Source organism: Pagrus major, chromosome 4, assembly GCF_040436345.1.
Source record: "Pagrus major chromosome 4, Pma_NU_1.0".
Lineage (NCBI taxonomy): Eukaryota > Metazoa > Chordata > Actinopteri > Spariformes > Sparidae > Pagrus > Pagrus major.
In genome coordinates, this window is record NC_133218.1 from 17708720 (window position 1) to 17726079 (window position 17360).

At 42.3% G+C, this 17360-nt stretch overlaps 1 protein-coding gene across 8 annotated transcripts in view; it reads left to right on the forward strand.

Moving 5' to 3' along the window:
- Nucleotides 1-17360, forward strand: part of baz2ba (bromodomain adjacent to zinc finger domain, 2Ba) — a 70337-nt gene that overhangs the window by 33605 nt on the left and 19372 nt on the right. For 6 of the 8 annotated variants that reach the window (XM_073465001.1, XM_073464997.1, XM_073465000.1 and 3 more), the window contains 11 exons: nt 3410-3592; nt 8052-8243; nt 8332-8496; nt 9089-9285; nt 9473-9673; nt 10510-11118; nt 13089-13857; nt 14050-14319; nt 15934-15994; nt 16157-16265; nt 17029-17130. In XM_073465001.1, the coding sequence (XP_073321102.1) occupies nt 3412-3592; nt 8052-8243; nt 8332-8496; nt 9089-9285; nt 9473-9673; nt 10510-11118; nt 13089-13857; nt 14050-14319; nt 15934-15994; nt 16157-16265; nt 17029-17130 (2856 nt within the window). In that variant the 5' untranslated portion in view covers nt 3410-3411. The remainder of the gene's footprint in view (nt 1-3409; nt 3593-8051; nt 8244-8331; nt 8497-9088; nt 9286-9472; nt 9674-10509; nt 11119-13088; nt 13858-14049; nt 14320-15933; nt 15995-16156; nt 16266-17028; nt 17131-17360) is intronic. The other 2 variants (XM_073465004.1, XM_073465002.1) reach the window with 1 other exon arrangement.

A 17360-nucleotide genomic window follows, 5' to 3' on the forward strand; every position in this document is an offset into this window, starting at 1 on the left:
CCACACTCTGATTACCACTGATCCATGCTGATGACTCTGTTGGCGGATTATCTCAGTTAGTATCAGCCATCTGTTACTGTGTGTGTGTGTATGTGTGTGTGTGTGTGTGTGTGTGTGTGTGTGTGGTTTTTTTTGTGTTTGTGTGTGTGTGTGTAGAAGGGGCGAGGAGGAAAAGGGGCAGGAGTGAGACACACAGGGGGTTGAATAGTTTGAGGCTGTGACATACACACACACACACACACACATACACACACACAGATTTCTATAGGCACATGTATTGGCAGGCTTTTGTAAAACCGCCGCATGTGTAACCGAGCACCATTACATACACGCAACACAGACATACAACACCACAAAACAAATGCGTGATGTAAGGCCACATACCAGGCAGCACAGGCCATTACACCACCACTGCCACCAAATGGACACACTCCATCTCTCCTTTATACAATTCTGCTCTCCTTTCAGATGATCCTGACATGTGAAGGCTCCTATATGAAGGCCACATGCAATCATAAAACCGCAGAGCTGTTTATAGCTACACTATCTCCTGAAGGGCTGTTGCATCCAGCCACTATTAGCTGCATGCGTTGACAGCTGGGTGCTGTGGTGTATTTGTGGACGTGACTCTGAATCCGGCGCTGGAACACATCTTATAAATCATAGTTCAGTCATTAGCATAAATTCTCCCTCTCCTTGCATCTGCGGGACCTGCTGTTTCTGGTTGCACCGCTCCGTGTTGATTGGTTGGTGTTGTTCAAGTCAAATTGATTTAGCCGTTCACGGAGATTATAATGCTTGCCTTATACCGCCACTGTGGTGTGCCGTTAATTACCTATAAAATCAAGCTAATTCTGATGCTAAATCCATTTTAATTTCTCATAATTAAGTCAGGATTGGATCCTTAAATACCTTGGCGCTCCATTATTGTTGCAATCATTGTTGTGGCTGTGCATTTGGTGGTACATTGCTGAGCTCAATCTTATTATTGTTATTAGATTTAATTGCTCTAAGTGATCAGTTTGCAGTTGTCGGAAGAAGATGGACTTGCCTCGCAGTCATTTTTTCCCCCGCTGTCCTTTCTCTCTCCATCTCTCATCCCAGAAAGAGGCCCTTTGAGAGATTGTGAGAGATGAGAGGAGATGAGGGGGAGGGTAGCTCTGCTTTACACCTCTGCAAAGGAGGGATTGCGTTTTTGTTGTTTGTTAGAGGGGAAATCAATTCTGTTCACATCATCACGTTTTGACAAGGCGAGACATTAAGTGCAGATATTGAGAAACGACAGGAATGGTTTACAGCCTGTCCTTCATCTTCTCTACTTTTTTTCGTTCTTCTGTCTTTTTCTCCACAACAAAATCAGAGCGCATTGTCTTGCTTATCCCTTTTCCCCCGTCTAAATCTTTCTTTTTTTCTCTCCTCTCTTTCTCTGTTTTTCCTTCCCCCTGAAAAGGTAGGGAATGATCCGCTTCACTTACCAGCTGACACCACATAAGCTTGCTCGTCCTCGGAGACACGAGCCTTTTGTTTTCATGTGCATTATGATAATTATGAAGGGCCACAGCTCCTCTCCATTTTCATCACACGTCTAATGATACTTACATTTTTTGTCAGGAGTAGCCACGGAAAAATAACTCTTGTGAAAGAGTTTATTCATGTTTGTTTTTCACCCTAACCTGACATTTAAAGGGTGACAGCCGAAGTGAAAGGAGCACAGAGTGTGACAGCCATTCATGCAACAAAATGTGGCTGAGAGGCAACAGTTTCTGGTTAAGATTACAATAAAACTCCTCATCTTCACTCAGCCAGAAAATGTTTAGCTAACATATAATGTTCATTTATTTGCTATTTGGGTTGATAATTTGGCTCTTTAACCCACATCTTGTCACCTCGCATGAGAGGCCGCTCGAAGGACCTTTGACCTTGCTCATAATTACACAACCACTGTCTTTTCACTGCAGCAATGGCAGTCATGGCTGCCCAAGTCCGATGGCACACCAGCCTCCTCCCCGTGGACTGCAGCAGGTTTTCTTGTCATCCTCGCCTCTCGCTCTCCCTTTCTCCCTCTCCCACTCTCCCTCTCTCTTGTCAGTGTTGCTCCTGGCGAAAGGCTGATACTTGATATTCAGAGGATAGCAGCTTTTGTCTCAGAGATTTAATCAGTGGCTCTGCTCCCACTGCAGAGGAGAGAGGGAGGGAGGGTGGCGGAGGGGTGGCAGGAGAGAGGGAAGGAAAGAGAGATGGAGGCAGAGACTGTTTATGTGTAATGACACAATAACAAAGCCTGCCTGTAAAACACAATCTGCAAACTGTGCTTTTGAAGGGGATTTTCAGTCCAGGATTAGTGTCAGGCAGAGGGATATGGAAAAGGAGAAGAGAGAAAAAGAGTCAGGTTGATGTGATAGACAGGGGAGGTGATTTTGTGTATGTGTGTGTGCAGTGGGGGTTGAATTGTGTGAAGTGTGCGTTCACGCGTGTGTGTACAAATTCATGTGTTTTGAGACTGTTTTGTATTTATTTAGCTGCACAAGTTAGCAGCTGTGTGGGCACAGACACATTGTGCTCTCAGTTGTAAGCAAAATGGGTTTAAAGTTGAAAAATGTAAGTGAAATATTCGGCTGCAGAATGACCAAATGTTTCTTGTGAGGGTTTATGTTGTTGGTTGGTTGATAATGGCTGGCTTGATGACTGTGTGAGACTGATAATGGAGAGCTACCGTGTTAGTTAATGCACCCATCATCTAAAAGCCTCTCCATTTAGTTCTACTTCTGACTGTTAGGACTCGGGGAGCAATGTTGTCTTTAAAGGCCTCAAAGAGCTCTTAAATTTAAATGACAGTCTTTTTTATCAAGGGCGTGTAAAAGGATCTTAGTTGTCAAACACAGGTGTGCACGTGTGTGTGTGTGTGTGTGTGTGTGTGTGTGTGTGTGTGTGTGTGTGTGAGTTTGTTTGTGCATGCACGCCCCCATGTTTGTCTGAGGGAAGGAGAATGACAGAAAAGTGAAAAATGTGTTATTTGTCCATTTGGTGTCTGAGTTCCTTTGCTAACCTCTGTCAGTCCTAACATCCCACTTCAACCCTTTACTGAGTAGGTTTTCGGTAAAAAAGTGACTATTCTGTCTAAGCATTGGTATGTTTAATACTAGCTTTGTTGTTTTTTATCAAAGAAGATGCCATCCTCCTCCCGGCCCTATATAGAATCAATGGAGGCTGGGAGCCAGTGAGCATGGCTAAATAGAAATATTGTTCAGGGGAAGTGAGATGTGAAAGGAAAAGTGTCAGGAGATGTGTGTGTGCTGTGTAGGTGCGACAGTATGCACTTGTGTGTGTGTGTTTAAGTGCGTGTGTTTGCGAGTGTACGGGCGGGTGTGCTTTGCTATTGTAACCCTGCTGATTGGATTGTGTTTGACAGATATGGAGTCTGGAGAGCGGCTGGCCTCCCCTGCGCCCACCCTGTCTGCTGCTCGCACCTCCTCCCCTGCGGCCTCTTCCTCCTCCTCCTCCTCTTCTTCCTCTTCGTCATCCCCTGCTCCCCACTCCAAGAGCAGCCTGGCCCCGAGCCCCTCAGCACTGGGATCCACCCTCAGCACCTCTGGTAAGAAACACTTTTTCTCCTTCTGTCAATCTTACGTCTCTCAAAGACCAAAAAAATACCAGAACACGCTGCAAACAGTCTCTATGTAACCATAAAAACATGTCAAATATGGTCACCTTCATGTCTCGATAGCATTCACAATCCTCCTCATTTCTTTACCATGAAGAAAGAATGAGTTTCCTCCAGTATTAATTATACAGTTATTTTGCAGCCTGTGTGAATACACCTCTCTCCCAGCTACAAAGATTTTTTTTTTTCCTGACAGCTTGGGTTGCAATTGAAAAGCTGCTGCATTAATGAATCCCAAACAATTAGGGGGCTCTTTTGTGTGAGAAACACACACATGCTTCGCCATGTCTCCTGACAACCTTCAGCTCTCTGGCTCCAGCTGCCTCAGAGTCAGGCTCAGCACGACACTGTGCATGCGTGTGTGTGTGTGTGTGTGTGTGTGTGTGTGTGTGTGTGTGTGTGTAAGTGAGAGAGAGAGAGAGAGAGAGAGAGAGAGAGAGAGAGCCTCTGCCTGCATGATTTAACATTTGTCAGCCACTCAGTGTCTAGTCAGCCCTGTCCGGCATCCAGACTCCTTTCCATGTATTGGTCAAAGCCATTAGGCAAAGAGAAGTGTGTGTATATTTGGTGTTAGTGTGTGTGTGTGTGTGTGTGTGTGTGCGTTAGTGTGTGTGTGTGTTTGCATCTCTGTGTGTTTCTCAAATATCCCTTGTGAGAGTGAGTGAATCATTTGCTCATACTCTCTTTCTCCTCATTTCTTAATGTCTTGCTGTTTTTTCAAAGGCCAACTACACACACACCCACACACCCACACACACACATGCACACACATACACACATAAGCACACACATAAACCAAGATTGCACAGAGCAGGGAATAACGTATCCAGCTTTCTCCATGATTGTTGTCTTTCCTTTCCGTTACGAGAAGAGGAAGAGAACGAAATAAAGCCCCTTGTTTTGTCCTCCATCTCCTCAGTGTTGCCCCAAAGAAGAAGCCATTAGGAGCATCTCCTCCTTATGCATTATACATCCCTCTTATCCCTCTGTGCCATTACGTGTGCTCAGATTTTCTAGATAAGCGATTTTGGACTGAACGTCAAATGAAATGCTGAGAGGCAGGCTGTTAGCTCTGAACTTCTGCTGCGCTTTGTGGGAATCAAGCAAGCCAATTCTTATTCATTTCATGCAATGTCTTGTACGTTGTGTGGACTGTATGTCAAACAAGTATACACACGCACAAATAAGCCAAAAGAGTTCAAGTCTACGGTGTCGCTTTCCCACATCCAAGAATCATAATTAAAGGGAAAAACATTCCCAATCAGAACAACAAGAATATGTCAAGTGTGTTGTGTAAGCAGGTAACATCAGTAATTACGTATTGCAGAGATATAGTGTCATCACAGACTGTGCAGGCATTGATTCAAGGTCCTTTGCCAATGTGCCAATAACACTTAAGAAAATCTGACAAACAGAAAAATGAGCACGGATTCTGTATGTGTGTGTGTGTGTGTATGTGTGTGTGTGTGCGCGCACACATGCGCATGCACATGCACGCGTGTGTCATTGATGAGGATATCACTCGGAGAATAAAAGCTGATCGGCGCTTGTAGCACTCTCTTCTTCGGGGATCAACTCACGGATGCAATTAACTTAAATCTGTCTGTGGAAATTTGATTGACTGCAACAAACAACAAATTAATCCCCCTTCGGCAGCATCCAAACATGAAAAAAGCAGGCGGTGCAGTTTGTCAGAGTGGAGGAAGGATTGAAACAGAATGAGAAAGAGGGCGAGGGAGCGAGAGAGAGAGACAGAGACACAGAGTGAGGAAGAGAGAGTAGGTAATCCTAGGTATGTCTTTCCTGTGCTTCTGTCTCGCTTCAAATTTTTAGATTTAATTATTCGCCTTCTGGAAGCCTGCATTAATATTGAAAAGGCATTTGCAGATGCCTAGAAAGGGAAAGGGTGTGTGTGAGGGGGGGAGAGGTGGGCACCCCAGGCATAAGTGAATGCTGTGGCTGGCCTTTCTGGGGGTTGCAATGCAGTCGTTTATCTTCGTATCCACTAGCTGACGCTGGCAAGGCGGCCTCTACATATTCAGCATATTCTAATGACATTCAAAAGGCAGATTTTGCTGTCTGGTGGTAGAGAGGGGCCTTGAAGGCAACACAAAGGACTATACTCTCACACTGCTGGCATGCAAGGCTTTGTTTCTCACCACATAACCACAAACGGTTTGATTCTCACTTTAAAAACAGACTCTGAGATGCATCTATAGAATCATGTTCATTTACAGTCTGCCTCAGTGTTTTGGTATAGAGTACACATAACTGGCCCTACTGTGTCTCCCTCTGGATAATTAGATCCCAGACTGCATTAGTTCAGAAAACACAGTGCTCCAGTGTCACTCTGTTTTACATTTCTGTGGTGTGTGCAAGTGTATAGTAGTTTGACATTTTCATCCGCACTGTGTACAACACTTTCCTTTTCTTCAGTCATCACTTTTTCTTTTTTTTTGCATGTGCATTACCTGGCTTATGCGGAGGCATCAAGCAGGCTTGCTCTCCCTTTTTCTGGAATAGAAATTGAATTTGCATGAAATATGCTCACACCAAATTGCATCTGACTCTGGGAGGAGGTAATATGTGGCAGTCGACCCTGCCAGAAATGATTGTGCTCAGGAAAACGCTAGACGATGATGATGTTGATGAAGTATTCTTCTGTGCTGAAATTGAATGCCAAAAGGAGAGAAGGAGGTTAGCTTTTTACGCCTTATACACATACTTCTTTTTCTCACCAACAACATCCAGTCTTTGTCACAGAACTCTAAACTGAAGAAATATCAATACACAAATTGTTGTACCCTATGCTCAAATTGGATTATAGCGAAATGCTGTAATTTGAATGTAAATGTTCTACTATATAGACATAAGCGTCATGGTGAAGCAATAGTCAGTCTGTCATGCTCAGAAACAGTACGGCTGCCTCTTAAAATTAGGTGCAATGTGCACTCAGTGAAAGCTAAATCTGAAGTTAATTCTCACACAAATAGAAGTCGGTTGTTCTGTATTTATTTCTTCTATAGTCAGGTGGATAAGAAGCGACACCTTCAAAGCTGTTTAAGTCTAGTTTTCACACACTGTCGGTCCTTACATGAAAAGAGCTCAGGGAGGTAATTTAAGAACAATGTTCTCGGTCTACATAAATAAACATATACAAAACTAACAGTAGGGCAATGAGTTGTGCTAAAGGTGCAATAAACAACTGTCACACCAGTTGTACACTGATGTCACTTTATGTGCACTTTTTTTTTTAGCAAGATTTGTTTAATATGTACAAATAATAAAATCAAGTTAGAGCTGAGTATTTTTAGACACTAAAGTTCAAGCTGAAATTCAACCCCTGTATTGAAATATTCTTTTATTCCTGTGATATAGGACTTAAGTCAGTATGTGAAACTGAAACAGCAGCTTGAAACAACACAAATACCTTTAAATACTATCAACCATCAACAAGAAACTGTGCAATTTTTACAAGTCAAACCCTCTCTGTGTTAACGAATCAGCATCTTACTTACTGTTAAAGAAGTAGGTCAGGGACACTCAACTTTTGCCCTGAGCCATTTTTGCAAAACAACAAGAGGCTAGGGCCAGTTTATAAAAGAACATTAAGACAAATTCAGACAAATGTAATAAACATTTAAAGGCCTTTAGCTCATCTTTCTTTGAATTTTTTATTTTCAATGTAATTAATTAACCGACATATTAACTTAAATTATTAACCAAATTAACTTGTTACACACATTGAAACTGGGCATGCATGACAGATAACTCATCGCAGTGTGATATACACACTTGTCCTCATCTCGGTGTAACTTTTCCTTCTTTTCAGTTAATAGTTGTCTTCCCTGCATAGCTCACCATCTGATCCTACTGCATTTATTTTGCACAGCCTGAATGGCCATCACGCAAAAATCAGCGTTCTCTCAGTTAACCGCCTTATTTTACCCGTCATCCAAAACTGGCACATCTGTCAGCCAATGGATAATAATGAACCTTTACTAATTGGTATAAACAAACAAACAAACAAAGAAAAAAGGACACCAGTGTGAATGAATTAATTTTCATTGTGAATTAGAAAATGGTTGGTGGGCTACCCGACACCTTAGCCAGATTTGGCTGGTAGGCCGTAAGTTGATTATCACTGAAGCAGGTGTTTATTTGAATTTGAATTTTTAGTGGAAAGGCTGAAAATTCCTCCAAACAGCATCATTTATCCTTTTAAAGAAGAGATAGTGTGTTTATTAAAATGTAATCAGTCAAAAGTTGAGAACATATCTCCACTTGTTGCTCTGTGTCACTGGCCAGTGTGTCGTTATACACAAGTATTTGTTATGCATTGCATCTGACACCATTTCAACACGTCCTCCTTGGTTTGGATCTATCTCAGGCCGTCTGTTTGGAGCAGCAGGAGAGCAGCCCTTCATTGGCTCCACATTGTCAAGTGCCTTCCCTCTGGTCAACCACCCAGCCTTCGGAGCCATTTACACTGCCGGAGCAGGCAGGCCTGAGTTCGGAGGCCTGGGTTCACTGGGCATGTCAGCTGCTCTGGCTGCCCACCCCCAGCTAGGAGCCCTCTCTGGTAAGACGGGGACTTTTGAGTTTTGGGCAGCACTTCGGCTAATGAGGAAAGAATCTTTAATCCTCTTCTCTCCTCTCCTCACTAACAGAGTGGTGGCGAGCTGCTGAAGCACATGGACGGGGAGCTGCTGCTGCCTTTCTCCCTTCTTTCATTGGCTTCCCTCCATTCTTCACCCCTCACATTCAGCCCAACCACAGCACCAGTCCTGTTCAGATCAGGATGCCCAGCAAGAATAGCCACACCCCACCTAAAGGTACAGTGCACACTCGGATGACTCATTAATCGATAAAAATGCTTATTATGATAGACTAATAGCAGGTGATTTCAATCTGTTTTAAATTAAACTTCATCATATCTATATAGTCGTCAACATTGCCCTATCATATGTATTATGTAGGTGTACATATGTGTATTAATTGCTTTTCTTCAAGGCACTTTGCACTGAAAATAAACAACCTAACCTCTATTTCCCTCTCTCCTGTCTCCTCTCCTTCTTCCACAACCAAAATCCACTTTTTCCCGTGATGAGATTTCTTCTTTTCAAGCCCTCACTTAGTGATTCTGTCAACCTCTCTCTCCTTCCTTTTTTCTCTCTTGTTCCCTGTCGTAATCTCTGTTTCTTGCACTCTTTTAATTTCACAGTATCTTTTAATTTATCTTTTATTATGTAAACCACTCATGTTGGGCTTGTGCCTCGCGCAGGCAGCATGTTTGATGAGATACATGTATAAATCAATATTTTTATTCTGCAGTTCGTTCCAGATATTTCATTATCCTGCGTAGCAAAGTTCTCTGCAAAGATGGAGCTGATTAGTGATATAGAACATCTGTTTTGTGTTTTCTAGGGGTGAACGGGGCAGTGAATGGCAGCGGTGTCTGTCCTCCTACCACACAATCAGGGAGCTTTTCTGTGAGTCCGGCTCCTGTTCAGACATCTACCAAGCCAACCAAAAATTCAGACACCCCCAACAGTCATCGTAGCAGCCCTCAGAACAATCCTGCAGAGTTGGCAGAAAAGCCGATCCAGAAAACTAAAGAGAAGGTCAGTCCAGAGAATATTGTTGTATTTACTTATCTGAATAGATCTGTACAGATTGTGAACCCCCTTTAAGACAAAATGGGATTTGTCATTCTCGGCTATAAAAATGACTCAAATTGACATGTGAAATGCACAAGTTATGCATTATACAGTGAAGCTGATTCATGCAGTTTTCTTTTTCTCGACTCAGAAGCCACGAAAGAAGCCGGCAGACACTTGTGTGGCGAGCAACAGCGAATCAGGCACATCCTCAGACAGCTCGAGTGACGGGTCCCTTAGCAGCGATCTGGAAGACCTAGCAGAGGATGATGAAGACGATGATGATGACGATGAGGATGACGAGGAAGAGGACAAACAGAGTGAATTATCAGACTCAAAGAAGAAAACAAAGGTAAACGAGAATAGTAGACAAATAATAATACGTTTTTGGTCAACTGAAAAAAAATTACATATAGAGATGAATGTAAAGCAGGAAGCTGCCAGGGTATTTGTAAACAGAAATGTAATTTATTGGATTACAAAAGTGTAATCTAATCTGTCTACTTTCAGATTACTTTTGGATTACTTCTAAATCAAATAAATTGCACCTAATACTAAAAAACGGACACAAAAAATTGAGTTTCACAAATCTTCTTTTTTCTCTTTTATACATCTCATATAAAATGCAAATAAAATGCATTTTTTGCATATTCAGTACGTACAGAGAGTAAAGTCAAATTACCCTTACAAAAACAGTACTACAGTTGTACTGTGTGTATTCTGCAATACGTGGGATGCTGTTTCTTTCATGTACGTTTTTATTAAATGGTGCGTGTAGGACATTGCTCTTGTAACACACAACACACATCTTCCATTTTCAATGTCAGTATAAATTAAACATTTCTAAATTGACATATTTTAAAGACATAATTAAAAAATGTAATGAAATGATCCTTGACAATGAAACTATTCAAATGTAATCTGGTCATTTTGCGAGACTTACTCACATAAAATCATACAAGTTACAAAGTAGTGAAACTGGTTCTCTGCCTTCGTCAAGGGCACTGACCGAAGAAATTAACCTAATAGACATACAAGCACAGGGAGAACATGCAAACTGCATACAGATTACATGTAATTCGTTTCTACTAAACCCTAGAAGCAGCTTGATCTCAGTGCCTTTATTTACTAAAATGAGGAATGAATTCTCTGTCCTTGTAACAGTTCTTCATTAAATTTCATCTGCAGGTTTTGACATCAAGCACTGGAACTGCAAAAACTGACAGACCACTCTCTGGGGAGCCCCAGGACAAGAAGGTCTCCTCCAACCCCCCAACCCTTGTGCCCTTACCCTGCTCTGTCTCCCCTCCTGCCTTATCCCAAACCTCGCCGCTGGCCCTGCACAGCTCCAGGTCCCGGACAGAGGGGCAACAGCAGCACTTCAGTGTGATCCAGTCCACTGGCCTGGCTGCCAACTCAAAGCCCCTGGCACTCCTCGCCCAGCCCCGTAGGGAGTCTTCACCGTCTTCTTCCCCTATAGCCCTCACCACATCTCCAAAGGCACTCTCAAGCACTGCTTCTCCCAAACCTCCAAAACTGCTGCCCTCCGCCTCCCCTCAGCACCTGCCCCTCTCCCTCTGCTCCTCCCCGAAGCCTCTCTCCGTCCCCTCTCCGCCCCGTTCGACTTTCCCACCGTCTACCTCCCCCAAACCTTTTGGTTTGACCTCATCTGTAACTATCTCCAAGAAGTCTTCGCTGAAGCCACCTCGGCACTCTGTTCCTGGCTCTGCCAAAGCCAACAAAAGGAAACAGCTGGAAGCTTCACTTGCGCAGATCAATGAGTTCAGGCTCAAACAGGTAAGCAAACCTGATAACAACAGTTTTTACCATAGCCACACAGTAGTTCGCATAAACACAGTAAGCAGTGAGACGTAGACAGGATAAATTTAGCTGCGCAGTCAGCGTAAATGAACAAAGTTATTCCAAACAAATTGACAGTAATGAATTTATCCACTAGAGATGAATGTGCAGTTAGATTTGCAGTTTCTCTCTTTTTTCTTCATCATTACCACACCATAACCAGCACCTCGTTTAATCCCGTGGCCATTTAGACCATTTATTTAACGCAAGATCCAAGCAGCTCACAGACAGCTACAGAACTGTTAGTGGCGAGGCTGCACACTCAATTTAAAAGTGAAATCTTAACATTGACTATTTCATTTTCTCATTCACAAGAGGCTGGGATTTTGTATCAGAGATAAACATGTTCCAAAGGGCCTCTTTAAAATTATAACATGGCCTTAAGCAAAGTCTCACAAGCGTAGTTGGGCATCACAGAGAATATTTGTTTTGTGTAGTTGATTAAGGAGGCAGGAGTTGTTTGAGTAAACTTGTAGGGCGCAAGGATTTGTCATAGAAAAACAGCTAAACATCGAAGACATTTAGATGTGTTAATAGCTATTACCAAGAAATGTTTCTGTTCATACATTTGGTGTGACGGTCTTGAGTTTCTGTGCTAACACTGGTTAGAGGAAAAGAGTTTCGAATAAGTGATTATTTTGTCATCATGTGCTGTTGTTCATGACTATATTTTTACACATTACATTGGTAATAAGTAATGTGTAATGAACACTAGAGATGTTCAAAACATGAACTCTGCAACCAATTCTCACTGATATCCTCCAGCCTTGTAGTGCTTAGTGCCTTGTTAGTGTCAGTTTATTTAGTACTTACATGGGCTTTTTTCCCCCAGTTTTTTCCTGTAGCAGCTTATTTGATTAAATGTGTTAGCTATTAGCCAGTTCTTTTCTCTCTAACATCTTACTCTTGTGGATTTAAGTGTCCATCACACTCTCTCAGATGGTAGTTTAACCTGATAGCTGCTATAGGCCAAATATGTTGTATCAAGTTCAAACTTGCTTTTATAAAAAAGCATACTAAGCACTACGATCTCTGTGTTGGTGTGTTGTTCTACAACTTTGCTTAGTGCTGCAAAGATTAGCCTGTTGATAACGTGGTTAATGCTTTTACTTTCATTACCACTCTGTCTGCACACATCCTATTGTATTATTCATGTTTTTCAATTGGTTCAGATGAAATAGCATAAAAATTGACATTTTTCTTTGCTTTTATTCCACAAATCCCTTTTCCTCAGATGAAATATGAATGATAGCACAATAATCAATAAGCTAAACCTTTTGAGATCAGCTTATTCTGTGAAAATCATTTCCCCTTTCCTGTTTTACCAGTATAGAGAAGTTTACAACGAGCTAAATTCCCCCTGTGGTTTCAGCACTGCTACTGTATTTCATGGTCTGTGAAATTGATTTGTTTCACTTCATATCACATCCAGTTGAAAGTGCAATGTTAAAGTCTAACCTGCCTTTGCTTAAACACATATTGAGCCAAACTTATCATCAGTGTAAAAGAGGCAAACATGCTCAGCTGCATGATAATAATGATGACGGAGCTTTTCAAATGTGCAGACGAGTAATTACAATTTTAGAGAGATACTCAGTGTCTCTTTTTGTGAACTTGGCCGAGTACAATGCCTTTGGTTATTGCATTTATGTTCTTTTTGTTTCTCAGAAAGGGGCTTAGACACAGTTAACTGTACCAGTGTTCAGCATTGTAGTTTTGTCACCTGCTCAAACAATCAACAGTGATGTGAACTGACAGCTAGAGCAACTCTACTTTGTCCCATTTCTTTTCTAATTTTTTCCAAATCTTTCATTGTTCCTCCCATTCTGCCGTTCCCTCGCCCTCCCTCCCCACTGACTCCCTGCCTTCCCTTGTTTTCTCCCTCTCTCCTCCTCCTTCACTCCCAGACTCTCATGTCCCAAGGGCAGACGTTCCCAGCTGAGCTAAAGAAGCAGCAGCAGGGGCCAAACAAGTCTCCCAAGAGGACGTCTCTGTCTTCATCGCCATTGCCACCCGCTCCGCCTCCTCCGCCCCAGAACAATCACTCCAACCTCTTCCTCTCGAGTGCCCTGCTGGGGCTCCCTGAACCCCACCACCCCAATGGAGTCATCCAAAGCACCACTCAGGACGCACCTTTGGCCCTCATCACCAAACCTCGCAAAGACTCTGCCTCTCAAGGCAAGTCTCCTCAGTGCGACCCCGACGCTGGGTCGATGCCTGTCAATCTGAGCACAGGGGCGAGCAGGACCCAAGCTACCGCCCAGGCTGGGGCTCCGTCACAGCCTTCCACTACCTCACCCCATGCCACAGGCCATGGATCCAGAAAGAACAAGACCCCGAAGGGTAAAGGACAGACACCAGGGCTGGGACAGGGACAAGGACAGGGACAAGCAGACCCTTTAGCTGCCTGGAAGGGCTTCTCTCAGAACCACCTGGTACAGTCTCTAGTAGATTTGTTTCGTGGCGGAGAGTCCGGGATTGGGATTCCTGGAGTTAGTATCCCTGGAGTTGGAATTCCTGGAGTGGGGATCCCTGGGATGTGTAACCCCACAGCTGGTCTCCCGGCTAACAAGGAATCTGATGACTCGGGAGATGATGATGATGATGAGGATGACGACCTTGAGGAGGAGGAGGAGGAGGAGGAGGATGAGGAGGACTCAGATGATAGTCTTTCAGGTTTGCACTTTCTAGTAAAAGTACATTTCACAATTTAATAATGAGCTGACCATAAAATGTTTATATCACAGCTGCAACCAACAGTTATTTTAATAACTGATTGCTCTTTTGATTATTTTTTTCGATTAGTCAATCAGTTCATTTTGAACTATCAACTCCTTACCCGCTTTGTGTCCCGGACTCCCATTTCAGAGTCTGACAGCAACTCAGACAGCGACATCTCTGGGAAGAGAGTGAAGGAGTTAAAGCTGCTGCCGTCTGGATCATCTAAGAAGGAAATGACTCCCCGCAGGCTAACCAAAGGCCAAGAACTACTGAACACCTCAACCAATCACACCGCCACCAGCTGCTCCCCTCTCAACCTACAGGTCATCAAGAGTCCCACCATTGTCACCAGCTCCAGTGCCTTGGCCTATCACAGCTCTCCAGGCTCGTCCTCTTACAGCCTGGCCTCTCCATTAGGTAATGTGTTTGAAAATCTGTTCACAGAAAATGAAAAATGAGGGGTGGAGGATGGTTTTTAAAGGATCTCATATTAGAAAAGAATTTTTAAAATAAAGTTGTGATGTGCTGCAGAAGGAAATGACTTTAGAGATTTAAGAACAGACTTTGAATAAATGCAAACCAAACAAAATGCGACCTTTACTGCTTATTCTGCCCTTTCACCGTCGTACTGTGAACAGCAGATGTTTAATTTCCTCGCACAGGCATATACAGTACAGAAACACTAGCTTTGTTTACCAAAGCAAGAACAGTCCATCATCCTCAGATGACTGTGAGAAGGGATTGTTACTGTTAGGGAGGTAGGGAAGAAGGAGGTTGGTTGTGATGACCTAACCGGAGCACTGAAGTCCTGTAGGTACATGCCTAAGAGCCCTGACAACTTGTTTGGCACAGCAACCGGGTTAATCTCCGCCTTCTTTCAATGAGAGATTATTCAGATCAGACAAAATAGGACGTATGTGTAGCTTGCCAAGAATGTTTCAAGCAGACATTCCAGTTTTTCCTCTATTATAAGTTATTTTTTTTCCTCTTCTGCTTATTTTTTTTAATGGACACTGTTCATCACATATACAAGCTTGGCATTATATATGTGATATGTATTTATGGAGAAACTACATGTGGAAATGTTTTTCTTTTTTTTATGCATTTGTTGATTTGGGGATTTTAGGCTATTTTGTTTTTATTGTCTGTTATGGACATTTATCCAAATTAGTGCATTTTTAATTAGATTTGCTCATTTGCCTATTTAGACATGAAATAATTAAAAAACTTGTATTTCCAAAAATACTTGTCTTAATGTAAATAATCAACTGGAGAAGTTTCATGGCTATATACTGTATATTAGTTAAAAAAAATAAAAAATCCCCTTTATTCACCATATTTTGTCTTAAAAAGGATGGAATTTTACAATATATATCTATAAAGGCCGTTTTTTAAAAAGATTTTTTTTCCCCCTCTTATTCTGAACTAGAAATCTCACCTTCAATCATACTTGCATACACCAAACTTTACAGTTTTATTCCCATGTATATTCTGAAGGTTTTTACAGAGGGGTGTGTTCATAAATCATATATCAAAAACGCGACGAAAATGACTTTTTTAATGGATTATCTTTCAATCAAACATTTTTTGATTGATTGAGTCTAAAAACCTTTGACTCTAATATTTCAACAAAATGAAATGATAATTTTGAACCTGGCTTTATCCAATGTTAAAATTGTTTATCTGGAAATGTCAGCAAATCAGCACATATTTAATTAGATAACGACACATTTGCATATTTAGACATTCAATTCCAGAAAACGTGTAATACAAAAATCCGTTTTTTTAATGCAATCAACTGGGCAATCTAGTAGTTGTATTTTTTTTACGCGATTTAACCTGTTGTGTCTCCCCTTTACTCTTATGGTCATGTGATGCTGGTAAAGAAATGCCTCTTTGAAAGCCCAGTGCTGATATATGTTCTTGGTTATCTATTCAGTTCAGGGGCTTTGACTGCTGCTACTGTATATGTATGGTTACCAGTCATAAGCCGTGCTGTAAAATTGATGGCTGAACTCTGTCTCCTCACAGGCTTAGGGAAGAGGAAGAGGGTGATGGATGAGAAGGAGTTGATGATACCTCTGGAGTTGGGGTACGTACAAGAGTCTGAGAGAAAGAAAGCTCTCATGAAGCAGTTCACTTCAGAGAGTGTTGAATTCACTTTCATGATCACATCCTCACAACCATCACAATTGCACGATACACACTGTGTTTCTGAACAACACTGCTCTTTTCTTCATTCTTAAAAACCCAGGTGGCGGAGAGAAACAAGAATCAAATCAATGGCGGGGAAGCCACAGGGCGAGGTGGCCTACTATGCCCCGTGTGGCAAGAAACTAAGGCAGTACCCAGATGTGATGAAGGTACTGCGGCCTCACAGTGCTGCAGTTTAGTTAATGATACTGAAGCAAATGTTTTGAGGGATACAGATGAGCAGTTTGTAACAGGGGTTACAGTGGGAATCATTATTTAAGATTTATTATTGAAGGATATTTTTGCTGATAATTGCTCATCCACATTGCTCAAACAAATGCTTGTGTATCAGGTTTTGTTGTGTGTTTTCTCTGCTATTGCCCCGGCTGCAATCCACCCCCACCCCCACCCTGCTTTCTGTGACCCTAATAGTGAGAGATGATTTTCTTAGATCCACTTCTTGTGTCACTTTTCTCACCTCTCCTTCCCCTAAACAAATGATTAATGGTTAGTGTTGGGATGCACAGCCTCAGCCCCTATTTGTACAATATTTTATAGTCTATAATCTTTGTTTACTTCATCAAAAGCTCAACTACACTAATCGTCAGAACCGCCGTTGAGTGTAGTGGCCCAAAGAGAAAAATTTGTACTCATTCACTCACTCCTAGTCATTCAGAAGGCAGTAAAAAGCCACAGATAAATAAGAAAGGGCCTGAATTGTGCACCCCAAGGTCAGAACCGTTTTTCTCCCCTGAGAGCTTTTGCTCTTTTTTTGTCCCCTGGCTTTTATAATGATTAGTAGCACTGCACAGATGCTCACTGTAACCTAACTCCCTCCAATCTAGTCCCTTCCCAGTTGCTTTTCAATGTCGCTAATTTCGCAATTTTTTTTCCCTGCCTAAACCAACGCCATTATTATTTTCTCTTCTGTAGTATCTATCCAGAAATGGAATAAGTGGCATCACGCGCGATAATTTTAGCTTCAGTGCAAAGATAAGGGTTGGTGACTTCTATGAAGCCAGAGAAGGACCCCAGGTGACTGCCTTTCATCTCTCTCTGTCTCTCCCCCTCCCTGATCCCTGTTCATCTTTTTCATCTAGCGGCAGGCAAGGCTTCATGCAGCAGTCACTGTCAGGACATGGATAGGAATCAACCAAAACCCTCACTAGTCCTAGTTCATAGACCTCTCACTGTGCATGGATAAATGTAATAATCAGCTGACATTACTTCCACAGGTGACCAGTGATATATGCCATGTTATATGT